General features: G+C 32.1%; 1 protein-coding gene and 1 long non-coding RNA gene across 2 annotated transcripts; both read right to left on the bottom strand.

The window, feature by feature from the left end:
• Nucleotides 1–7: 7 nt before the first annotated feature.
• LOC105330481 (hepatitis A virus cellular receptor 1) lies at nt 8–5,421 on the bottom strand. The gene is made up of 6 exons (XM_066082725.1): nt 5,145–5,421; nt 3,785–3,841; nt 2,087–3,355; nt 1,854–1,956; nt 1,485–1,557; nt 8–1,395 (listed from the first exon to the last, which is right to left on the bottom strand). Exons 2-6 carry the CDS (start codon nt 3,828–3,830, stop codon nt 1,210–1,212), a joined length of 1,677 nt encoding a protein of 558 aa, XP_065938797.1. The 5' UTR covers nt 3,831–3,841; nt 5,145–5,421; the 3' UTR covers nt 8–1,209.
• Nucleotides 5,422–9,278: 3,857 nt separating this feature from the next.
• LOC105330491 (uncharacterized) lies at nt 9,279–14,885 on the bottom strand. Its single transcript, XR_010713335.1, has 2 exons — nt 14,370–14,885; nt 9,279–11,089 (listed from the first exon to the last, which is right to left on the bottom strand). It is a non-coding gene; the product is annotated as an uncharacterized lncRNA (long non-coding RNA).
• Between the last annotated feature and the right edge of the window lie 12,292 nt (nt 14,886–27,177).

The following is a 27,177-nucleotide window of genomic DNA, read 5'->3' as shown; positions in this document are numbered from 1 at the left end:
AAATATCTCATTCTTAAAAAGGTTTTAAAAATATAAACACATCGACATAAACAATCTTAAACTGATAAGAAAACTACTTACATAATATTTTACAGTCAATTATGATAAAACCGCGTGTTTTGTAACAAGGATGTGAATACGTGACCAATAAAATTTTTATATGGAAATCCATGTAAAGTACATTTTAACAAATTAACATACAGATGATATGGCAGCCACTAAACTCTACACAAGTTAACTGTTTGTAGCCTTTTAACAGGTTTTCATTTTACTAAATCTGAAGGGTTATGACTTAAACAAGATATGAGTTGGATTTATATGAATAATGAACCATTAACAGAGTGTCAAGATGCATGAATCAATGCTGAATTGTTAGATGAAATATAATATGATTGTATAGAAAATTGAATGCAGCCTTCTTTAAAGAACATGGTCACAACTTTGGTCAAAATTGTTTTACCCATTTTAAGGATTACAATGCTTCAGTAAGGCTGTTTTAACAGAAAACCAAATTTTAAGTGTGATTCGTTCAGTTATAAGCAAGTCACAGAGCATACGATTTTTTGCTATGTCGACAACGCCTTTGTTTACATTTTGAATGTTAAAGTAGTGAAAATTCCAGTTTTAGATCTAAAATAAATGTGTTTAACGTTAGAAAACTGCTTTTTGGGCTTAAAACGAATTAGAGGATAGGAATCAGCTTGAAAAATATTTTTATTGGTGTATAGATCCTATGTAAACAAAAACGGGGTACTGGCCTTGTTTACATGACAAAGAGTTGTTGGCCCTGTACCTTTCTTTTAACTCTACCACTGACTCTCAGATTTTATCTGACCATTAGAAATGCATTCTTAAAGCAATTAATAATATAAACAGAAAATTAAAATAAACCAAAATCGTGACCATGCCCCTTCGATAATTTTCAAGCAGTTCGTAAATGTTAAACTGAAGACTTCACTCTCTTTAAGTTTGATTTTATCATCACAACACAGATCTATCTTCTATGTATGAGGACGAAATATATGGGTAATGAATCAATAACATAGTGCCAAGATGCCAATTGTGATTCGTTAAATGAATTACAAAATGATGGAATGGGTTAACTGTTGACGATCCAGCCTTCTAAATAAATGTCAGTCATTTCGTAAACAAAATGACACTCCTTTTAAGCGGAAGATTTTACATTTTTGAAGATTTTTACACATGATTTCACAACACAGATCTATCTTCTATATTCCCGTCTATTGTTATGCTAGCACTAGTCCTCTCGGAGTATCCCGTGTTGCCGGCGGGTTTGAAAGTTTTCGCAGGCACAGGAGTATGGTCATTTTCTCCGAGAGTGGCTGTGCTCACCCTGAATATGTTGTCTGTATTTCCGAAGAAAGGACCCCGCCTCTGAAGATTAAAAATATAATTAACAATACTGTGTTCTTTTATTTTGGTGTTTAATTCAGGTGCGTTATTTTAAATATCTGACAACTAACCTCATTTTCTCGTTTTTCAACGTCAATTTCCTTCATATTTATGTCATCAAATGGCGATTTTGCCGGACGTAGTCTTTCAAAGAAAAATAAAAAGAGTGAAAGAGACCTCAAACGTTACTCACTGTATTAACACACTTGACCACCTTATCGTTTGCAAGATATGCTGTTGATCATGAGGTTTGTTTGGTAAGAAGCAAATCATATAAGTTAATTAAAGTGGTTAAAAAATAGTCAGTCTTTCAAAACATAAAACAACAAAACTTGAAATGATATGAGATAGAAATAGCAAATACATTCTTGATATATTTTCCGCTAAAACTCATGAGTATTCAATGATTTAAAAATTTAGAGGAATGTTTTAATACAGACCTTCGACGTATGAAATAAACAGCACACAATATCAAAATGGTCACTAAAAACAGACTTAAAACGACAACTGCTGCTGTCAAGGAAGAGACCTCTTCCTCCAAGTCTAAAAAAGCAAAAATACCGAAATGTTAATTTTGTTATAAAAACGATATCAGTAACACAATAGGACAAAGAGAAGCATGTGTATTTCAACATTGAAAAACACTCTCATGAATAGTTCTATGAAAACTTACCTGATACATTTGAATTAAGATGATTTATTTCATTCAGATAGTGATTAGGTGTTATCAAGGCCGAAGTGCTTCGTGACGTCATATGTGTAGGATTTGTTCTTGTTGACGATGACGTTGTTGGTGTTCGTAGTGGTGTTGGACGTATTTTTGTTGTTGTTGTACTTAGTGTTGTTGTAGTTCTTGGTGTTGTTATTGTATTTAGAGTTGTTGTAGTTTTTGGTGTTGTTGTAGTACTTAATGGTGTCGTAGTTCTTAGGGTTGTTGTAGCACGTGGTGTTGTTATAGTTGTCTGGGTTGTTGTTGCATTGGTCGCTGTTGCAGTTATCGGTGTTGTTGAAGTTATTAGTGTTGTCGTAGTACTTGGTGTTGTTGAAGTTATAGGTGTTGTCGTAGTACTCGGTGTTGCCGAAGTTATCGGTGTTGTCGTAGTACTTGGTGTTGCCGAAGTTATCGGTGTTGTCGTAGTACTCGGTGTTGTTGAAGTTATCGGTGTTGTCGTAGTACTTGGTGTTGCCGAAGTTATTGGTGTTGCTGTACTACTTGGTGTTGTCAAAGTTATCGGTGTCGTAGTTGTTGTTGTGAGTGGTATAGTTGTTATTTTTATTGCTGGAGTAGTTGTTCTTGATGTTGTTGATAATGTTGTTGATGATGATTGTGTTTGATAAGTAGTCGTTGTTTCTGTATTTACAGAAATTGTTGGTTTTTTAGTACTAAATAGTTCATTGTCGTCTGCGATTGCCGCTGTATAATCAATAAGCGATGAAGACGTTGTTTGCGATTGATTAGTACTATCTGAGGCACTTGTATTTTCATTTAATATAAATATTGTTGATATAGATGATAACTCAGTCGGTTGTTCTGTGAAAGATTCTTTGAACATAGGTTGGTCAGAACTTTTTAAAGAAGACATTTCTCCACTGGCTGATTCTTTATCCTCTTCATTAGTTATTGGTGTAGAATCACTCATTGCTTGATCATGAGCTGTCATAGATGTGAGAATTTGTGACGAAGTGTTATTTTCTTTTGTTATATCAATATCAGGTATGGTTTTGGTCGCCCCTGAAACAACAGTGGAGTGAAATGTTAAACCATCTCGTCTTGTGAGTGGTGTATTTGTTGAAATTTCGCCGGCCTCGTGCATTGCCGTTATTTCTTGGTATTTTCTTGTACGTGTTGTTGAAATATCTATGTCGTTTGTCGCAGCTTTATTGTCCAGTGGTGACATTGCCGATGATGTGGTTTCACTAGGAGACGATGTTATCAGAGAAACTAAAATAAATAAGGGTAAAATCAGTATTTTCTTGAAGCCAGAATATACTCTGGATTTCATGTTCCCAGAAATATTCACACACTGTTTTTCTTTTCTTAATTTTATCTTATATTAACACAATGTTAATGTGATACCTGACTACATTTTAATTATGATTTTCTTATTAAACATTGTCTTTTAAAAATAGCGTTCAATAAAATTTGAATATCTCTTTGTTTGTTTGTAAATAATTTTACAGTTATCAAAAATCTTGAAAACAGTTGACATAGATATACTTCGAAATCATTTTTTAAAAAATGTTTATTAGAATGATGTACTTTAAAACAAGGTCGGAACATACATACATTAAATAATCATTTTTATTACTTTTGTTTATAAATGTTGAAAAGAATATGCATAAAAGGTTTATATAGTTTTACATTGTTTACCTAAAACTGACAATATGATGATTTTCTTGGTACATGTAACTTCCATTATCACAAGAGCTGAAAATAGACAAACATTCATTACATCATACACGTATACTATTAGATGTTGAGGAAAGAAATCCGCAAAGAGAAAGAATTGTAGACAAAAAAGAGTTGGCTAAACGAAGCCTGTATTTCAATATGGGCTTCGTTAAACGGAATGATGTCATATATAGTTGATGACCTCACAATAAGGTCATAGTTGATGACCTCACAGTAAGTGTAAGGTCATAGGATTGGTGATCATTTTGCCAAAATAGTAATATGTATAACTATCTACATATGAAGTCTAAATGGGTGAATACTAATGGGAAATGGGAATTGTAGAACAGCAATGATAATGACATTTTTATTATGTAATTTTCCGGTTGATTTCGCGTTTTTCTATTACACCTACTTGTATAGCTACGTGAAACATAGTAATAAGATAAATGCTTCTAGAAGTCTCTTTCCTGTTGTTTTTCACCAGTTTAGTACTTGTAAATGTTTGCCTACGTATCGAATAAATATAGCACGTTATTTAAGCCATGGATAATTATAACATAACGTTTTATGTAACCTGTTATACATAATATACGCATCTATATACCATACATGAAATAATTTTTATGTTTTACATGTCATATAAATACCAATCATATATGGTATTACTATTGCATGTATGTTGAATGAATATTTCAACTTTAACTATTGTAATCTTAGATACACGTTTTAAAGCACATTCTAAAATCGGCCGATATTTACTTTTTTTTCTTACTTTTAACAACTCTCTCATCAAAATGCATCTATAAATTTAAATTGTCGATGTATATAAACCAACAAATATTGATTGCGTAATTCAACAATATAAATTTATAGCAGTGAAAAGAAATGTAATATAGGACACGGCCGTTTTCGTGTATCGCTAGATTTGAATACCTGTGCATACCTCGGAGAAGGCAGGTATGTTTAGAGGGATGTTTAATTCTTATTGCAGGTAACGTTATCAGAGTTCAAAAAACCAAGTTATATTGGAATGCATGCTCTTGTGCATTACCTTTGTAACTTTTGTCTTTAAAACTTGATTGATTCTAAAATACCTTATACTTATTTATGAGAGAGAGAGAGAGAGAGAGAGAGAGAGAGAGAGAGAGAGAGAGAGAGAGAGAGAAAATAAAGATGAGAAAATTTCTTACGTGGAATAAGAAATATAGAAGAGACAAAAAGAATAATATTCATTTTTTCGAAGAAAAAGTTGAAACATGATCAATACATTGTGAAATTTAGGAGGAAACCTTATATCAATAAATTCAGTTAATTGAATAAATTTTCTGAATTTTACCTTAGTATGTTTTGTCTGCTTCGTTCCTTCTTCTTGTTTTATTCAAAAAACTTTATTCTTCCGGGTTGATATAAATTCAACTCAGCTGAAGTTTTCACTTTTTGTTCAGGTCGCAGAGATAAAAATCTTGTCGATGGTTATCCGTTGGATTCAGGAAGACTATCTTTTTTTCTTATTCAAGATCCGGTTTTATGGATGTTAAAATAAACAAAGCAGGGGCCAAAATATTTCAAATCCTCCCTTAATCAAATGACATATGAACAGATTTGATGAAAAAGATTCATTTTATGTTTATACTAATAATTCACGTGTTTGAAGTACCATATGATGCCATATGACAATTTGATCTTTGTTGTTTGTATTTGTTTCCTATTCATTAGTAATTAGTTTCATCATTCATAAATTTGTGTTATCACGCTTTCATTAGTTTCGGTGTGATAATCGATTGTTTCTTTCTTAATCATTCATCAGTGTATATACATGTAGTCCTTTGTTTGATTGTACTTACATGTATCACGGGCAATATCTATAATAATGAAAAGGCCAGCAACTCGTGAAATACAAAGCTAAAGAAAGTAGGCTATATACGTGTATACTTGTTTTTTTCTAAATTATATAAAGTTGAAAAAAAAAGAAATCTTAGTCTATTCAGATACATTGGTTTATATCAAATATCATTGAAAGGCTTAAGACTTACACCAAAACGAATTTTTTTTTTAGAGATAAAGGATAATTTGATCATTTTGAAAATCACTTGAAAAATAAATATCCAGCACATCATCCTAGAAATTATAACAGATGTTTTTAGCAATGTTAGATTTTTACAGAGTATGATTTGATTTTCCAGATCACCGCTCTTACATTTTCTACATCCTTTACAACACTTTCTAGATTAGAAACTGATTCCGTATAACACAATTAATCACATTTGTTTTAAAAAGTGTTTCTTTAAAAATGTTTTTTTGTTAATTAAATAAACGTAATTTATTGCTTCCAAAAAGAGATATGCTAGTTTTCGCTAAAAATGAGGTGGGTATTAAATGATTTTGTTTATAATCATACACTGTAACTAAACATGATCCAAAGGGTCGGATCATATGCAATTTGCCAGACGCGGATCATCAGTTCAAACGAGACGCATATACGATACCTGATATGACTCTGGATCAGGTAAGTGTTATGAAAATATGTATACAAATTGGAATGGAGTTGGAAAAAAGCAATAAAAATACTTTATTTATAAAAAGAGAATTATATCGTTCGCAGAGAATTCCTTATGTCAAATGTGAGTTTTTAGCATAGTCCACTTCAGGTTCTCTACCCATTTGAAAAAAGTTTTGCATAAAAGCCAAAATTCACATATTCCTTAAAGATATGGAAATAAAATATGCATTCAGCTTGAAAATGACTTGACTTAAAAAGGACCGGAATGTTTTGAATGTTTCTGAGAGAAAATAATCAACTTATAAAAATGTTTTGATTTAGGAAATGAATAATTATTCTTTTGATCGACGTGTCAGAGAAAAAAAAATGACCGCAATTTTTTTAATGCGATATGCATTTCCTATCATTTGATAAAAAACTTTTTTAAAAGGTAGAGTGTCATTCATCTAAAATTTAAATAATGTTATGGAAGCGGCCCTTAGGATTACACAACAATAACAGCAAGAACATTCAAAAATGGATGTGCCTTCAGCTGATGCTGAATTACTGAGCTAGATTTGATGGGTTAAATAATTATAAAAGTTGTAATCTAAAGCAGCTGATTTGGAAAAGAGTGGAAAAAATCATGCGATGACTATATTAAGAATCAAGGGAGTGCACAAGCTATAACGACGCTATAAGTAGGGGTTCTGAATTCCGATGGCCGATAATCTAAAACGCCTTATCGTTATACACTTGAATGGCAAAGCTACCGTGGCAGTGAATACGTGACTTGTATATATTGATTCCAGGAAATGTCAGTCTCGGCGTAAATGTTGATCGTAGCCTCAAGCAAACGAAATCACGAGAAGACACTTAAAATTCTGTTTTGTAAATTAATGTGAATTGTTTATATTTCAACGTTATACTATCAATATTTTTATACTTTTATAGTTTGAAATTGTTTGATTACAATTAAAGAGTAATAATTTTACATATTTATTTTGGAAATTCCCGTTCTTTAAATAGTTCTACATGTAATCCACTGAGAACAGTAGAGGGAACTTAATCTGCCTAAAATTTTTTTGATGCAGTTATCAATGAAATGTTTCGACCAATCAGAAGCGCCTATATCTCGTCAGACTAATAAAGTGATAATGATATTCATAAAAAACCAAGAGTACCTGCTGTATACTGTATTCAAACTCGGGTCAGTCGACTGAAACTTTACCCCTTGCGCTACACAGATCGGCACCAACATTTGGCGATATAAACAGTTTTATAATGATTTAAAATCGACATATTTTGACGTACTGTCATTATAATTAAAGTCAAGGGGTGTCCCTTAAATTGCATTGAGCATATGAGCTGTCGGATAGACCTTGACTACTGCTATACAGGTCTAGAATAGAATATGCAAAACCTTCGAGAGTCATGTAAAAATGAAGAAAATCCGTTGTTTTGTCAATTAAGTGGTTTTATTTTTCAGACTATCTTTATTTTGATATTACCTCTAATGCAGTTACTGCTATACAGGCATAGAACATGCAAAACATGAGACTAAAAAAAAATGAAAAAAAATCTGTTGTTTTGTCAATCAAGTGGTTTTATTTGTATGATTTTTCTCATTTTGATATTATCTCTAATTTATTTTTTTCCATCATGATTACTTACCTTTTTTTTGTCCATTTTATAGTCTGTTGATTCGACCAACTAAAGCAAAAATGAGGTATAATAATCTTTGTCATTTTATAATAACAGACGTTTTCTGAAAGCAGTCAGAATCTTAATTAGGGACATCTTGGGAACCATTAGACATGATTGTTTTAAATTTTTGTTCTATGAAACATAGCTTAGTAGACATATTAATTGATGCTAACAGTTTTGTTTTAAACAGTGAAATATTCTCACAATATTATTGAAATACTAGCTCGTTTGGAAAATATTGAACTGTAACAACTTTACTTAGCACTATTGCTATACCCTTATAATATTCTTCTACATTACTCTCACTAACAACAAGTTCAACAAACGAATGTTAATTTAACCAGTCTGAATTATTCGATGTTGACCGGTCTGCCGGTCGAACTTAAAAATTGTTAGACCGCTAAAAAAAAGTATTTGTCCGATCTTGGCGAAAGGAAAATAGCCAAAGAGTTGTGCCTCATGAATGGCTTGAAATTATGCTTCCATCTGCAGTGAAGGATATGGCACAACTGTTGTTGACTAGGATTCTGGCAACAGATGATTTGTTCAACCTTTAGACAGAAATGTTGCCCTCGGTCTTGCGCCTTGGCCATCGTTTGTGTCTCGAGGTCTGACAAATTATCTGTTGCCCTTATACCCGTACAGTATCTGTATTATAGCCATTCACAATTTGCTACATACCGTTGTCATGTTTACCCTTCCTTTCTCTCTGAGTCTATCATGTAATTATTTTCTGACATTCTTCCAACCTCCCCCATATTTTTTCATGTACGTGTAAATTGTGATTTACGGTTTATTTAATTTCATTTTGTAATTATAAGTTGACAGTACCCTTTTATAACATGAATATTATAAACAACGCTACTTAATGAGGGTTTATAGCATAAATATATTTTTTGTTCTCTCTAATAACAATAATTTCATCTCTTGGTTTCACTTTTTCGGATTCTTTTAATTTATATATTATTGTTATGACAGTTTTGTCATGACCTTTTGAGAAGGCATTCGGGCTTCAAAGGAGTTGACCACATAACGAACCAAGTTTTCATTTTAAAATGAACAGTTTCCATTGATGTTTATTTATTAATAAAACAATTAACAAAAAACATCTGCCTCACAATCATGTGCTTTTTAACTGGTTCAAAAAACTAAATATTAAAGTTGCATAAGACTATGAAATTAAAGCGTATAAAAAATAAAATAGTAAGTGCTCAGGGGACAAAAAAAACTCAAAATAAGAAAAAAATTTCATTTTATAGTAATTCGTACTGATAATGAAAATCGTTTCAGCCTTTTTTTTTATTCAGCAATAAGAACTGCGTTAACAAACTCAGTAAAAAATACAGTCAATTGCTTTTTGTACAATTTAACGCATTACTGGTACATACATATGTATTTTAGAAAAAAGTTTAGCGTTATTATAGTTACTACACGTAACAGCGTATTTATGGTTGATCTGATGATTTTGACCTTATTGATTTATATCAAACTAGACAATTATATACACAATTCTAAACGTTGCTTTGTTGGCATTTTCGTACCACATCACATAACCTGCCTTTAACACATTGCTTGATACTGAGATGTTTGTTGAGAAATACAATGCTCTAATGTAAATTAAAAACTTTTCATACATTGTGTAACAATGGAAATTGCATGATCTTAACTATTCTACAAAAGATAAGTCCACGTTATAATGATATTTTAGTTTCTGGATGAAGTTTGAAAAAAAGTCATCTGTGCAACTCTCTAAAGAACCGGGATCCTTTTCAATCTTATAAACTAGCTGATTCTTGACGAAATAAATCATTACAACTTCTACTGCCTTTTTGAAATAGTCACATCTGGAAAGAACGGTTTTCGTATCTTTGTCAGATAGTGGCGTATGTTTAGAAATGGTATTCTGCAGATAATTTACAAATTTATGCATCAATTTTATCCAACATATTGCAAATGCATAGCCCAACTCCCCAGAACTCGTCTCACCCTTCCACTGAAACCAAGGGGTTTCAAGAATATTCCCCCAAGTGTTCATATCTCTTGCAAAAAAGCACGGCATCTGTATATGATGCAGATTTGAGGACAAATAGTGTAACACGTCGCAAATACATGCGGACAATGTTCTTGAATATACACATTCGTTTTCCCCATATACATGAAACAAGAATGCTGTCTTCAGCGTATAAGACGACAAGTTCATGCATTTTCTTGACATGGTTATATCACTACTGATAAGTGACTTCAGAATCTTGTAACATTTCTTGTGGTGCTCATTCATATTGTTTATCAGCTCACGTTCCATGCAAGAAAAAGTTACAAACCAACACTTTGTATGGGCCATATGGTCAGTATGGCATGATTTTGGAATAACGTGACATCCATGTTTATAAAGTAACTCTTTAAAGTTCTTTGGAAACCCTGGTAGTTTCAGTATTGATTCTAAGGAAGGATGGTCAATTGCCAACATGAGATCAACTCCAATTTTTAAACTCCCCACTAGAGATATTTCCTCTTTTATTTGAATGTCAGTATTTTGTGGTAAGGTTGAGTTTTGTATGTACTGAAGCTCGAGTTTCTTGCCGTTACACGGTACAAAAGACATGGTTCCATAAGTTAGAGGAATGTTCTCGTTCACAGAGGCATTTATATTTGCAATTTCTTTCCAAAAGTCCGTCGCCACGAATCTTGGATTTCCAAGGAAGTCTTTATTTTTTCTTTCTTCTTCATAAAAATTATTAATTTTATACTTCTGGGGAAATTCAACACCTGGTTGTAATTTGATATAAGGATACCAATCAGAGCATCCGGGCTGAAGAGAGATTTTGTCGGCTCCAGAAAGCTTCGCTAAAGTTAGCATAAAATCAAACTCGTCAGGTGCTCCTATTTTCGTTCCCTCATAAAAACTTCCTGTGGGTATTACGTTAGCCACCTCGAAAACAGGAGATTTGATTTTTAAATGCTGTAAAATCATTTCTATCATTTTCCTTACCCCAGTCTCAATATCCATAGTAATTGTTCCGTTTACTTCCATTTGAAATTCACATTTTGATTTATAAGCATATTGTAGAAACTCCTCACCCATATTAAGAACTCGCCTAAAAGAAACACAATTAATGTATAAAAGTCATGTCCATTCAAACTATTTACTTCCTATTCCTGAAATCTAACCGTGTAGCAGTGCGTTCCGAATAAAACATATAGGACTTTTATTTGTCGTATGGTTCCACTCTAATTAACGCAGATTCCCAGGTAATTTTTTTGTGGAAAATCACTGATGCCTGTACGATTTTTTTGGATGTCGAGATTAAATTGATTAGGACAATTTATTGTGTATTTATCCTCAGGTTAAACTTTAAGAAAACCAATTTTATAGAAACTATTAGGTACAAATTCGGGTTCAAGATAGAATATATCACAGGCCCACCTATCTCAGGTAGCAATACGCCTCTTGGCGTTCTTTTTGTTTTCTTTGGAGTTGTGTTACTAATCATACCATCTACTTCGACAATGTACATCAAACAAAACTTTTACTCTGCTATTTTTTCTACTACTTAAACTTTTATCCAGAGAACAGTGCAACTGTTTTTCTTATTACAGCCCTTACCTATTAAACCCTAATAAGTGTAATCATTCAACCAAAAAAAAACCGAAACCGAAAACCATGCAACAAAATGTTTTTCACACGATTGCCTTATTAAGCCGTGTAACAACCCTTACAATGACAGAGTGTAAGTCTGATATAGCGATATTGAAACTTGAAGTAATGTTTTTTTTTAAAAGATTTTATTCAGCAAATGACAAGGGAGATCTGGTTTATTTCTTCATTTAGATTAGAGAGTGGTCTCAAAATACCATTGACTGGGATAAAAACTTACGAACGTTTCGGATTCTTTGTCCTGCTTTTCGCATGTCTTAAATTTCAGTGTTGTACTTTGATACTTTTAATAATATTATCTAGTTTATTTTGAAGACGGTGTTGTATTTCGCAGCGCAATGTATGACATTAAAAAGTTGAAGCCACTACGTCTTTGCTTAATCAGCAGCTCATTATAAATGAATATGCTGTAACTTGATTCTTCAGTTCTAAAAATAGCGAAGGTTCACCAACAAACACTACTTGCTCTAAAAACCCCTGTCCGTATGAAAATCCCCTGCCTTCCCTCGTCACCCCCTGTGTTTGCACTGTCACCCCCTGTACATCCCCTGTGTGCCCTTGTACAGAGCCCTGTATACCCTGTCGACCCCTGTGCACCCCTGTACACATCCCCTGTGTGCCACTGTTAGCCCCTGTCACCCCCTGTACGCTTGTCACCCCCTGTAAGCCACTGTACTTCCCTGTGTATGCCCCTGACATCCCCTGTACGACTATTGACTGGTTTTTTTCAACATTATTTTCTTAGTTCAATTATCTAAGTCATATGTGTTATATTGTGGGCTATTCGTCAATTTTTGCTCTAAACAGTGCCAAATCACAAGACAAACTGTAATCGTAATTTTAGAAATCACATGTTTTAGTTAATTATCTATTGATACTAAAATAATCATGCAAACAATTAAAGACTTCAGAGAGAGAGAGAGAGAGAGAGAGAGAGAGAGAGAGAGAGAGAGAGAGAGTGAGTTTGCATAGATTTTAAATAAAAGCTACTAATAGTTTACCCGGGAATTAATATCCTAATAAGTAGCATGTAATCCTAATTAATTTTCATAGCCAATTCTCTATAATTATTTAGATTAACTTAAGCAGTCAATTTGATTTTTAATCCATCAATGTTTTATTCTACACCAGATCAATTGATCAAAGAACTTGAAAACACATGATAAACAACTAACTGAATGAAGCTACATTTTTCAAAAGAGAGAATGTTGACATGTTTTTCACTCGGTCAGTGACAATATAATAGCTACTGCAGTGCACGGTAGCGTGATAAGAAAAAACGAGATGATAGACACACGTGTACATGTATATATACACACACTTCCTAAGATCTAAATGGTCGGTCAGTGATTACATAATAGCTATATACCGTATACAGCCCTTCTTGACATTTGCAGTGCACGGTAGCGAGAGGTGACAGACACACGTGTACTTGTATAAACACACGTCCTCCGGTCTGGCCATGGATTCTCGGTAACGCTACACACTAATGCAATATGTTGTTTAAACACCTTATGACTTTCTTCCCAGTCTGTCGAGATAGACACAAGATATTGAAAATTTCGATTTTTCAGTTCTGAGAATTTCAAACATGAAAAGAATTAGCTTTAAATTAAGAACATTATTTGGCACAGTGATATGAATAAAAACTGTATATTTCTCCCTTATATTTTTCATTTTTTAAATCAAATCAAATTTGAATAAATGTTTAATATTATTTTAACCAAAAACCTGGAACATTGTTTAAGATAATGCGTGTGTGTATATATGTTACCCCGTTTCCGGTATTTGTATACATGCATTAAATCATTCATTTACTGTATCATTGCTCTATATACATAAGGACAATTCTATATAATAATGCATATTAAACAACTAAACTGGAAAATGGACACTGATAGAAGTTAAATGTGTCAATGGACCGGTCTAATCCCCCCTTACGAAATAAAAATATCTCTCTCTCTCTCTCTCTCTCTCTCTCTCTCTCTCTCTCTCTCTCTCTCTCTCTCTCTCTCTCTCTCTGAGTTATTATTATGCGCTTTAGCTCAGACAGGTTACAAGGCAGAGAATATTGCAGATTTCAGGCATTCCTTTACTTATTTTTCTTTTTTTCAATTACAAATTACAGAATACGGTCATTTGTTAAATACATGTAAGAAAATAAGCCCTTTATCGCACATCTTGATTTTTGTCAATGTTGAGTCAAATTTATCCACGTTTGTAATAATATTGTCCTATTTGAATTGCAAAGAAAAACAAGCACCGTCTAAAACATGAATGCTAAATATATTTTTTTTTTAAATCCGATTTAATTAAAAACTTTTGATTTACTTTAGAGTGCAGTTAAAGACCGTGCAGGTGATGTATGTCAGGAGCATGCACATGGGTACACAGTGGCTTACAGGGGATGACAGGGGCGTACAAGTGGTGACAGGGGCTTACAGTGGCACACACGGGATGTGTACAGGGGTGCACAGGGGGTGACAGGGTATACAGGGGTTCTGTACAGGGACACACTGGGGATGTACATGAAATGACAGTGAAAACACAGGGGGTGACAGGGGAAGACAGGGGATTTTCATACGGACAGGGGTTTTTAGAGCCAGTAGTGAAAAGACTAGTCCAAACAATGCTCAACTACACACATTAAGTTGATTACATATATTAAAAAAATACAAATAAAAAATCAATTAATCATAACAAATCGATCTTTTACATACCTAGCTGATTGGCAAGGAGATGGTTGGTAAATTATTGGGCGTTAACTGTAGATCTAAGCGTCGGTTTTCTTAGATGTTCAGTGTATCGCTAGATAAACAACCTCTATCCTTTCGTGCGCGTGCTCACACAACCACAAATCCGCTGACAATAGCATTAATTAACAAAACAGCTGGTAATCATAACAATGTGTATAACTTATTAATATGGTTTGAAGTGCTTTCATGATAAAATGTGATAAACAAAATAATAGCATACACTTAAAAGTATGGCGTTTGTCTTAAATCGGGGGAGAATCTTAAAATGTTCTCTAAAGATATTCAAACAGAAAATTATACAAAGTGTTTTGTTCTTATTCTTTTTCAAAATATTCTCCGTTATGCTCAAAGCTGTTATATCATAAAAGACTTGCATTCAACTTAATAATTTGCATCATAAAACAGTTACGCCGCCTCTGACGTGAACGTCGCCATTTCTTTTTAAACAATCGAATAAAACGCTAGAATTTGAAATAACAATTGCAATAACACTTCATTAAATCTCTATAAATTAAAAATATTACGTCATTAGTTTAGCGAGAAATCCAAGAAATTGCATTTCTTTCATATGCTGTTTTATATATATATATATATATATATATATATATATATATATATATATATATATATATATATATATATATATATATATATATTTATATATATATATATATATATATAAAGCACTGAATAGAATCAACAACACTAGGCATCTTTAAAGTGTCGGATCTAATATATAGATACTAAGCCAGTAAACTGAATATATAAAGCACTAAAATTGGCTAACGACACGAACAATAGAAATTATATAACAGAAACAAAACAAGCGTATTGTTTTTGTTAGACATGTGTTTCAGTGGCACATGTTTCAATAGAAATTCTGCTTTATTTTTTTGATAAGTTATGTATATTGACACTTTGAAACATTCTACCTTTTACCATGATTTATTTTGTTAAACAAATTGATGTTCTTACTATGTACAATATCAATCAACAAAAACAAAAGTCTAGCTTTGTTTACATATGAATGAATTATGACAAGTGTATCAAGTTTGAATCCTAATATTTCAAACGTTAACGACAATCATTCTATTTTCTAAAATGGGAGAATACAATTCAGAACATTTGAGTTAATATTGTGTGTCGTCCATTTGATTGTACCATTTCTTGCAGTTAATGATTTTTTAGGATGCATTTTTTGGGGTTTTTTTCATTACACATCTTCCCGAGTTTGTATGCATGACAAACATGCATTTAAGGCATATGCAATTGTACGAAAGATAACTCTTTATGTTCATTATCCAAAGAAGAGAAAACAGATCGGTTTTCTCTTAACTCTTAAAGATTTGTATCAAAATTATCTGGATACTCAATTCAAAAACAAAACAGATATAACCTTACTTACACTGTCTTTACTTCTGTCCTAGCTAGTTTTTTTTCTTTTGTGAAACGTGGTGGTAAACTGTGTATATTTTTCTTTCTGTAATGACCAGTAAGTAATTGTAAAACCTGCTTACATTAAGTTTAATATTAAAAAAGTAACGCATATTAATTATAATGGAAAATAGTTGTAATGTGTACAAACCGTGCGCATGCTCACTGGTTGGTAGGAATCATCTTTCTTGATTATCTACAAGATTTCTCGATCCGGGTCTCTGTTTCTTTTTGCATCTCTGGCCAATGAAATATGTTATGATTGAAGGATAATCAAGAGAAATGCAAGAGAAATATCTTCAAACGATATTGTGCCCATAGTTTTTTTTATCCTTGTCGAATGTGTGTCTTTAATCATCTGACCAATTTCGGAAACGAAAGCGGTCACAAAGTCATACACTGCAGCGTACAGGATTGAAACTTGTCCCGATCAAGTTATAAGACCAGAATTTGTCGAACGTGAGAATGAATTTCCTAAATCTGAAAGTGTAGACTCCATATTTTACAAATGAGGCTTCATTTATATAAAAGCCACTAATTCGTATTTCGTACATGTATCTGTCAAGCAAAATTTGAAGAAAACACGCAATGGCGTAAATTTTGCACAAGATGTGGACGAACACGGAAGTCTAACTTCACAAGAATTTACCATTACACTTAACATGAAATACCTGTCCTCTTTACATCTGCGTGATATATAGATCGGATCAAAATTATATGCTCGTTAAAAAGAGGTGGGGTCATCCATTCACTCGGTTACAGACTGCTGTAAAAGGGAAACCACTTTTTCCAGCATAGGTTTGTTTATATATGTAAAACAAACAAAATTCTTGAACATTTTTTTGTATACTTACTGAAGTGCAGAAACAAAATTCTTAATGTGTGTAAACTTTGTAATTGGTCAAGATGTCATATTAATTATATCATACAGATCATTATAATTCAAAGATTTATATTTGTCCTTTCAATCCATTCATTAATTTTTAATGCATGTTGAATAAATAAAAAAATCTATATCTATTCTCAAAAACTGCGTTCGACGCCGTTGGGATTAAAATTATTAAAAGAGGCAGATTAAATTGACTTCAAGAAATAAAATAAATATTTACAAAGCATTTATTACACATTTGAGTCTTTGTAAAGTTCAAACTTTCAAAAACAACTTATAGGGAAGACTAAAAAATTAATTTAAAATATACACAGATTTTTAACAGTTTCATGTTTCTAATTTTTTAACTTACTCTTATTTTTCGCCTTGAGACGGCTCATTTATTTTTTCTATATACAACACACAAATTGGATCACTGGCAATTTGATTATAGCTTTCATATAAAGAGAAAAAATGATAGTTCAGCGAAATATTTAAAATATATTCAAACAAATGAAAGTCTTAGTTTGAAACCAAGCCCCGTATCTTTAATCTAAAATCTTAAAATTCTCCAAACGTATTTATACGGCGGCGTGGAAGGGCCAGATGAGAAAAAAAATTAATCTTATTCGTTCGGACGAATTAGCTATTTGTTCGGACGAATAAGTTATTTGTTCGGACGAATTAGGATTTGTTCGGACGAATTAGGATTCGTTCGGACAAATAAATTATTTGTTCGGACGAATTAAGATTTGTTCGGACGAATTAGCTATTTGTTCGGACAAATATGTTATTTGTTCGGACGAACTAGGATTTGTTCGGACAAATAAGTTATTTGTTCGGACGAATTAGAGATATTTGTTCGGACGAATTAGGATTTGTTCGGACGAATTATGATTTGTTCGGACAAATAAGTTATTTGTTCGGACGAATTAGGATTTGTTCGGACGAATTACGATTTGTTCGGACAAATAACTTATTTGTTCGGACGAATAAGGATTTGTTCGGACGAATAAGGATTTGTTCGGACGAATTAGGATTTGTTCGGACAAATAAGTTATTAATAGTGGTACATGTATGAGAGAGAGAGAGAGAGAGAGAGAGAGAGAGAGAGAGAGAGAGATGTCATAATCATGGATACATAAATGTGAAAAGTCTAATCAGTTAACATGATCATGCGCGGATCCAGAAAAATTTACCGGGGTGGTGGTGGTGGGGGGGGGGTCTGATAGATAGTTTTATTTGCGGGGTGGGGGTGCAAGGCCCCCCGACCACCCCGGCTCTAGATCCGCGTATAGATGTACATGTATGCCAACTCTAGGCAGCGCAGGTTTTTTCTTAACTAACTATAAGTTTTATTTCGCGCAATGCCAGAAGAAATGATTCCAATAGTCATAATTATATGATTCCGCAGGTGGATTTCGATTGTCGATGTTTATATTGAAAATATAGTCATTCTCCTGTTTACTTGGGACGCTGGACATACGAAATTATCTTTCGCCTTAACTTTATACATATACATGTATACGATCAAAGTTAACTGATATACTTCGTGGAATTGTAATAATCGCACACTTTTAAACGTGACATATAAAACAAGCTAATTTTTACTTATACTTTATAATATAAAGTCAGCAAAATATCACAACATCCTAACTATAATGCAAAAAAGTAATAAAAATAGAATTTAATGATAAAAATACTTATTGTCCTAGACCTCTGATGACGTATTTGCATGTTAAAATTATCAGATGGCTTTGTAAAGTTTTCCTATGTTTGGAATCTTAGGAGCGCAAATAAAAACATTATCAATAATCATAACTGATTGAATAATCATAACTGATTGAATCAAGTTATGGGGAAAATTAAAATAATTGGACGATTTAAGGTGAAATAAAAGCTTACAAAACAATTGACAATTTTATACAATATTTTCAAAAGGTTGTATCTCATTTTTCTTAACTATTATTGAAAAATTTTGTTTATGAATCATACTATCGTAAACATCTGACGCCTATTTTCATCGGTCGAATGCGGCATCCAGGTTATTTATAGATAAAAACTGCATATGATGACGACTAACTTTGATTTTGTATCGACGATTTTTGATGCTATGTCTGATTTTAAAAATGAAATAGATTCAAAGTTGACTAATGAGACAACCATTAAGGTTAACATTAGTTTTAGACTATCGAAAACCCATGGCACCATGATAATATAACTCCAATCCTTTAGATAGATAGAGTTTGAAAATTGAGCTTGACAGCACAATATGTCAGATATTGCATACATGTCAGATAGTATACATGTAACACCTATGTCTATATTATTAACAATTTATCATTTGAAGGAAAGGGGTGGCTTGACCCCCCCCCCTTTCATCTACATCATTACCAGAGCAGATACATGTAGTCTAAATATACATGTAGTCTTTATATTATAAAGTATAAGTAAAAACTAGTTTGTTTTATAAGTCACTTAAGTAATTGTGCGATTATTACAATTCCACGAAGCATATCAGTTAACTTTGATCGTATACATGTATATGTATAAAGTTAAGGCGTAAGATAATTTCGTATGTCCAGTGTCCCAAGTAAACAGGAGAATGACTACATTCTCAATATAAACATCGACAATCGAAATCCACCTGCGAAATCATATAATTATGACTATTGGAATCATTTCTTCTGGCATTGTGCGAAATAAAACTTATAGTTAGCAAAGAAAAAACCTGCGCTGACTAGAGTTGGCATACATCTATACGCGGATCTAGAGCCGGGGTGGTCGGGGGGCCTTGCCCCCCCCCCACCCCACAAACAAAACTATCTATCAGACCCCCCCCCCCCCACCACCACCACCACCACTACCCCGGTAAATTTTTCTGGATCCGCGCATGATCATGTAAACTGATTAGACTTTTCACATTTATGTATCCATGATTATGACATCCTAATTCGTCCGAACAAATCCTAATTCGTCCGAACAAATATCTAATTCGTCCGAACAAATCGTAATTCGTCCGAACAAATAACTTATTCGTCCGAACAAATCGTAATTCGTCCGAACAAATCCTAATTCGTCAGAACAAATAACTTATTTGTCTGAACAAATAAATTATTTGTCCGAACAAATGTGTAATTCGTCCGAACAAATCCTAATTCGTCCGAACAAATAACTTATTCGTCCGAACAAATCGTAATTCGTCCGAACAAATCGTAATTCATCCGAACAAATAACTTATTTGTCCGAACAAATAAATTATTTGTCCGAACAAAAATGTAATTCGTCCGAACAAATCCTAATTCGTCCGAACAAATAACTTATTCGTCCGAACAAATCCTAATTCGTCCGATTAAATAACTTATTCGTCCGAACAAATCGTAATTCGTCCGAACAAATAACTTATTTGTCCGAACAAATAAGAATTTTTTATTTTTTCATCTGGCCCTTCCACGCCGCCGTATATTTACACATAACTCGTTACGAAATATAATATCCTAATTCGGATTTCATTCAAACAGGCTGGTGTCCAACATCTGTACTTGTAAACAAGATGCCTACTGGCCACATTCCTCACCTGAGGAACAATAGGCATGATAAAATCTGCCTCATGGAGTCATATTACAAATTATCTGGACAATGTGGTATCATAATTGTAGATCCTATACAAAAAATCTTATTACCCCTGGATATTCTTATATTTATAATCAAGTCCCTTTTCTAACAGGATGATTTTATAGTCATATCACATTCAGCATAATGACTGCAGTTCTAAAAAAGACCCTTACAATTGTTTATATACAGGATATAAACCTACAACAAACTCTGAACCCCTTGTGAGCCCCGATAATCGTCCAGGGGCCAAATTTTAAAACATTTTAAGAATCAAAAATACATAAAAATGCTTGCATATAAGTAAAAGCACATATAATTACATTTAAGTTTTTGTGAATAACTAAAACGTTTTCCTTTGTTCAACTGAATCCCCAATGTGGCCCAACACTACTCCAAAAGATTGTGATTTAAACAAATTTGAATCTACCTCTCTAAAGTTGCTGTCACTAAAGTTACAGCTTTTCTAGGCAAATGTTTTTTACTACCTGAGGATGCTTCCACAAAAGTTTCAGCTTTCCTGGCCAAATGGTTTGAAAGAAATAGAAGATTTTTGAAAATTTTTCGAAAATTTTCAGTAATTCCTAATTATGTCCCTTTGCAAAAGGGCGTGGTCCTTAATTTCAAAACTTTGAATCTCCTAAGCCTAAGGATGATTTGTGCCAAGTTCGGTTGAAATTGTTTCTTGAGAAGATGTTGAAAATGTGAAAAGTTTACAGACGGACAGACAGACAGACGACAGTCAAAATGTGATCAGAATAGCTCGCTCGAGCTTTCAGCTCAGGTGAGCTAAAAATAAATTTAGACCCCAGACCCTTGGCGTAACCAATTTGAAGTGCAATTTATTCAAAGAATAGAATAATGCGTTGTATTTAATTAACTAAGGACTAACTTGATGAATTTACGACCTACTTAAAGATAACTCCATCTATAAATGATTTCCCAAACGGTTTAATGCGAAGAAATTATGGTTTTTAGAGCCGTGGTACAAAGATTTGTGACATTATATTTCATGCATCTTGACGTTGAAATTTGCACTTAATCAACACATTCGGTTCAAAGTCTACATTAACTATTGGGTTAAATAAAGTTATTGAACTCGTGAACTGAACATGCATCAGCGTTGGACAAATTGAATGCCAGGCTTACATGTATCTGTACCATGTAATGTAAATATGTAGGTTTTTATACTAACTTTGTTTCCTGTACACATATCTCATCAAAATCTTAACATTTTTAGTTTATACATTTTTTTATTTATAGGATTTTTACTTTATAAGTTTAGGAAGATGTGTGGTTAAACAAGTAACCATCAGATCTACTCTGAATTTTAGGATATGATTGGTAAAGCCATAAACTGTTATTTAGAAAAGAAAAATTCAATACAATATAACTATTAATTTTGTGTATTTTCCTATATTTTTATTTAGATCTAGAACTCTTCCTCGTAAGGAATTCAGAAGAATCTAAAAATGGCGATGACCATCAAGCCCTCTTAACATGATATGAAATGTTGAAAAGAAATTTCTGGGTTGTTTTTATTTCTTTTTATACGTGTTCAACATAGACTGAATAAATTCTCAACATCTTTATATTAGAATCTTAAAGATATCTAGAATGACAGCATTATTAATTTCCCAAATGTATTCAAATATTCAGAGTATCTAATTATGAGGCAATAGCGTGGGTAATGTCTGACACTAACAGTGAATTGCGGAGATAAGTCTAAATGTGTATAAATGTACTTCCGTGTATGTAAGTGTTGGCATTGTGTTTTTTTGTTGTTAATTGGGGAAATATTGTGTTTTGAAAACTGTTTTTGTTTTGAGAAAATTAATAACACTTTGATATATTAAGTATTCAAAGCTTAGAATTTTTTCAAAAATACACATGGAAAAGAGCGCTCTGAAACCTCAGGAAGTTTGACTTATCATTTGTGATTTTCTGGATATTTGTCTGTGTCATCTGTATAATGAACAGTCATATTGGACTTGAAATTTCTTAGCATACGAGATTCCAACGTTTTTCCTTAATGTCTATATTTTCCTTTTTATGAAACTTTTATTTGGACCAAATGTGACCTATGTGATGTAAAAAAAATGAAGATTCCATGTACCAAAACAGCAAAAAAAATGTATAAGGATCCTAGAAATTTGCCCGATTTGTTGATTTTGACAGTTTCGTAAAAAGCTATTGAAACAAACCGCGAGGTATTTATAAAACCCATCAATAACCAATTAACAATTCTTCTTTGGTGTCTAGATCTTGCCAATCTTCGAAAACTTTCATGTGAATCAAGCGGGTCTTACATGATTTCATAAAGATTAAAATTTTATCATCAAACAGCAGGAAAGATATAAGCCTCTGCATTCAACTTTATAGCTTTTATTCAAAAAATGTCGACCAACATAGTCATTCAAATGTTTATGACTTCACCTCAGTTTGTATGTACTAAACATAAAAACAGCCAAAGTCTGCGTAATTGTAATCAGTTTTAGTAAAAGTAACCCCATCCCACTTAAGGTGGCTCTATACACCCACAGTTTATTCCAATTTTCAATAGAAGACCACAAAACATATACTTATCCAATATATTAAAATGATGATAGGGATACTATAGGTGTTTTTAAATAATTTTTTAATTTTTTTTTCGTGTTTTTGTAAAATATTTTTTAAAAAGACAGCTGTCAACAAATTGAGAGAATTTTTTTGTCATATGATGGATATTTCCTTCGGACACATAAAAAAATATATAACACTTCTTAACATTTAAAAATGTTATTATTGCAATTTTTTTTAGTATTTCCCCAAAACATAATTTTTCATATTTTCTTACTCTGTTGACAAATCATCGGAAAAAGTTGCTTGATGCTATAAGAAAATGTATTTTAATAAATGTGACATAAAAAATTGAATGAAAATCATTGCAAATAAACACAAAAAATATTTTAAATTTTATTTGGTATGAAAGTTCCTCAGGTAAGGGTTATCGTTCCTAAGTATCAAGGCCCAAACAACTTGGGGACTTTTCATTTCTGAGATGAATAAAATTTCCTAAATATAATGTTGGAATGATAAATATATACAAATTTCATTATAGGCCCGTATAAGTGAATATATTAGCTTTCATACAAAATTAGTGAAATAAATAAAGGGGAAAATTGACTAGGCTAAAAGGGTTTATGTATCCCAACCTGATAGAAATTCAAAGCAACCCTTCAATCCCCTTAAGGTGTCGATATTAATGTGCATTAAAGTATATTATAATTGAAATATTTTCATGAGTTTAGAATTTTCTTTCACAGTATTCAACCAAAAAATACGTTTTAGAAAATTTTGGAAAGTTAAACAAATTTATTGTTCTCAACGGGAATCGAACTCATGACCTACAGGTTTGTAATGCATCCACTAAACCACTGCGCAACGGTGCAACATATTAATTATGGTAAAGAAACTCTTTAAAAAATTATACTTGATTTTATTGTTTATTTCCATAAATAATACCACACAACGTGCAGGTGTCACACACCACATTACTTGTAAGTAATGAATTTTCCAATCATCAAATTAAATCTATTCATTTAACAAATTTTTCAAAAAAGCGGTGCATATACAATTCGCCTCAGTTTAAATCAGCCAGTACCGGAATTGCATGATTCTAGATTTCCTTTTTTGCGTACTGCGTCATCAAATAGTGGTGTATAGAGCCACCTTAATGATTATGTTGCATGTAACTAAACTCTAAATATTCAATTTTACAGTTTATTATAATTAATCCCATGCCACTTATTAATCTTGTTTCATGTGACTTAACTCTAAATATTCAATTTTACTTGAAAATTTGGAAACTATTCTCAAGATCACATTTTTAATCAATAATAAATTAATATAATGATGAACGAAACAGTGTCTATAAGTGAATATGATGGCAGTAAAAGCATATTTAATCTTGATGAATATGCAAAAACTTGGAATGAATCAACTTTTTCTCTTTGAATATCAATTAAAAACAATTAAAATTTTACTTTCACACCTGTTTATAAAAAAATATGTTTATTTAGTTTTTTATTTTGCATATTACAGTTTGTATTTGTACGTTTACCTGTTTTATTACACGTAATACACATAATGTATTCTAAAATAAAAGAATTTTTTCCTTTACAATTTCCTCTTCCTTGATATTATCAAAACTGTTTCTATAACGTGTCATTAATGTTCTTTCCTACGTAAGTGATGGATATACTGTTCATCGTTACCCCTTTCACAGCATGGTTTAATACTTGTGAATCTCAGAACCCAGGTACTTGTTCAAATGTTTCAAATGGGTATGTGGAAATCCTTTTTATTCTTCTATATCTACTTGATTAAACGAGTAACTGCATCTAAATTTAGCTTTGCAAAATTTAGATATGTTCTATAGTACTGTATATATTTATACAGAGAGCCTTTGGTTTGCTGTCCAAATTACCGAATTGTCGGGACATCTTGCGTAGGTAATTCATATAAGAACATGTACTAACGAATTATTTAAATTAATTCCATAATGTGACAGATAACCGCTTTGTACGTATATGTCTACATTGCATCTTTTCCTTCTGAAGAATGTTGACCTGGATCACAAGGTGTTAATTGTGCAGAGGATTGTGATCACGGATACTATGGAAGACTCTGTAAAAAGATGTGTGGATGTTATCCATGTGATAATGTCTACGGGTGCCAAAACATTATACGTGAGTACATTTACAACCGAGCTGTATTCAAAAATATTTCATTATTTGACAATTTATTGAGGAACAAACTATTTCATAAAAGAACATGTGTACAGCGTACATTCTTTAAATGCATTCGTAATTTGAAACATTACTTTAATATTATAAAAAAATAACACATACCGTTTATAATGGAAAATAGTTGTAATGTGTACAAACCGTGCGCATGCTCGGTGGATGGTAGGAATCTTCTTTCTTGATTACCTACCACATTTCTCGATCCGAGTCCCTGTTTCTTTTTGCATCCCTGGCCAATGAAATATGTAATGATTTGAGGATAATCAAAATGATGTCTGGTGTCTTGTCAATATATGTATATACTCTTTATACCATGCAGATTCAGGTAGTCAAAGTAAGGTTTGCGGCTTGCATTTCATTTTTATTTTAAGGAAGTGTTCCAAACATAATTTAATTCTTGTTGTAACACGCTTTTTGATTGGTTCAAAAATTTATTTTATATCGTATAAAGAATGTTAACTACGTCATAGTAATACTAACGTCAAAAGCGTACCAATCTGCCTGACGTTACGTTTGAATTTTGTACAATTTGATGTCATTTTATAGATCAAATGACTGTTTTTATCAACAATTGATAGCAAAAAAATTTATAAGGAATGAATTCAATATTTATTAGTTTCAAACGATATAAAATGGTTTGGGACAGGTTACACTTTATCAACCGCGAGCCTGTCCCAAACCATTTTATATCGTATAAAACTTATAAATATTGGATTCATTCCTAAAATAGATATCATTTTGTTCGCTTTACTAAAATTTTCTTTCTTTTTATGGAATTCAAAGATTTTGCAGAACTTGTTAAACATTTCATAAAAATATGTACAATTTATAGATGACTAGTATGAGGGATATTAATGTTTAAAATGTTTAAAAAACAATGTAACTCTTAATATACCACTCTCTAATGAACCATTTAAAACAGCTAGATTAAAAAGCGATAAAAGTAAAAATGAATGTTTTATAAAAAAAAAAAAAAAAGATATCTGACTTTTTTTTCGAAAATTCCGTTTCGACGCCGTTTGGATTCATATTGTTAAAGACAGCAGGTTAAAAGGACTTCAGGGAAAAAATCATTATTTACAAAGCATTTATTACATATTTACGTCATAGTAAAATTTAAACTTTCAATAACAACTAATAAGGGGTAATAACAAATAAATATATAATCTACACTGGCCAAATTTTTAAACTAAAGTTTGTTTTTTGTGTCTTGAAACGGCACGGGTTTTTTTTTTTCTATGTGCGATAATTATAGTTTTCATATAAAAAGAAAACATGATTGTTCAGTGAAATCTTTAAAATGTATTCAATAAAATGAAAATCCAATTTGGAAACCCAGCATTATTCCCTTGATTTAAGATCTTTCTTTATTCTTTAAACGTGTGTGTACACACATTACGACATATACTATCCAAATTTGGATTTCATCAAAACAGACTTAATCCCAATAACAGTACTTGTGAAAGTATAGACCACAGACCCTTGACGAAGCCAATTTGCAGAGCAATATATCCATGGTTTTCAAACATGCAGCATTTTTGATGAATTTAGTTCCAATTTAATGAATTTGCGATTTATCTAATGAAAAATTCCAGCTATAATAAATTTCCGAATCGTTTAAATACGGAGAATGTAGGACTTTTAGAACCTTGGTACGAAGTTTGTGAGCTTACATCATGCAATTTTGGTGTTGACGCTATAATATACAATTAATCATGAATCAAGATATTCAGTTCAAAAAATATATTAATTAGCTGTTGTGTTGAATGAATATATTGAACAAGCGCCAGAGTTCTCTCTCGTTGTGTGACAAATCAAATGTTAAGGTGGATCTCTACACCAAATAAGTGTAGGAGATTTTTGTTGCATGCATTTGTTACCAATACTAGGCACAGTATTCAACAATAATAGACCTCAAAATACAATACACTATTTTCTAGAGAATTTTTAAAATATCAGTCTGGTTCCAGATAACCCTTATTTATCAAATTTTTAAACATTTCTGTTTCAAAATTTCTATGAAAGTGAAATGTTATTAAGTTTAGAAATGAAAAACAAAAAAAATCATGAA

This window comes from Magallana gigas, chromosome 4 (genome assembly GCF_963853765.1).
Source record: "Magallana gigas chromosome 4, xbMagGiga1.1, whole genome shotgun sequence".
Classification (NCBI taxonomy): domain Eukaryota; kingdom Metazoa; phylum Mollusca; class Bivalvia; order Ostreida; family Ostreidae; genus Magallana; species Magallana gigas.
Note: the sequence above shows the minus strand (reverse complement) of the source record. Positions and strands in the feature narration are given on the sequence as shown.

Coding starts and splice junctions, on each gene's coding strand:
- LOC105330481 (XM_066082725.1), bottom strand. CDS start 3,830: ATGGAAGTTACATGTACCAAGAAAATCATCATATTGTCAGTTTTAG. Junction 3,356..3,784: donor CATCATATTGTCAGTTTTAG/GTAAACAATGTA, acceptor TATTTATTTTAG/TTTCTCTGATAACATCGTCT. Junction 1,957..2,086: donor TCTTAATTCAAATGTATCAG/GTAAGTTTTCAT, acceptor TTGCTTTTTTAG/ACTTGGAGGAAGAGGTCTCT.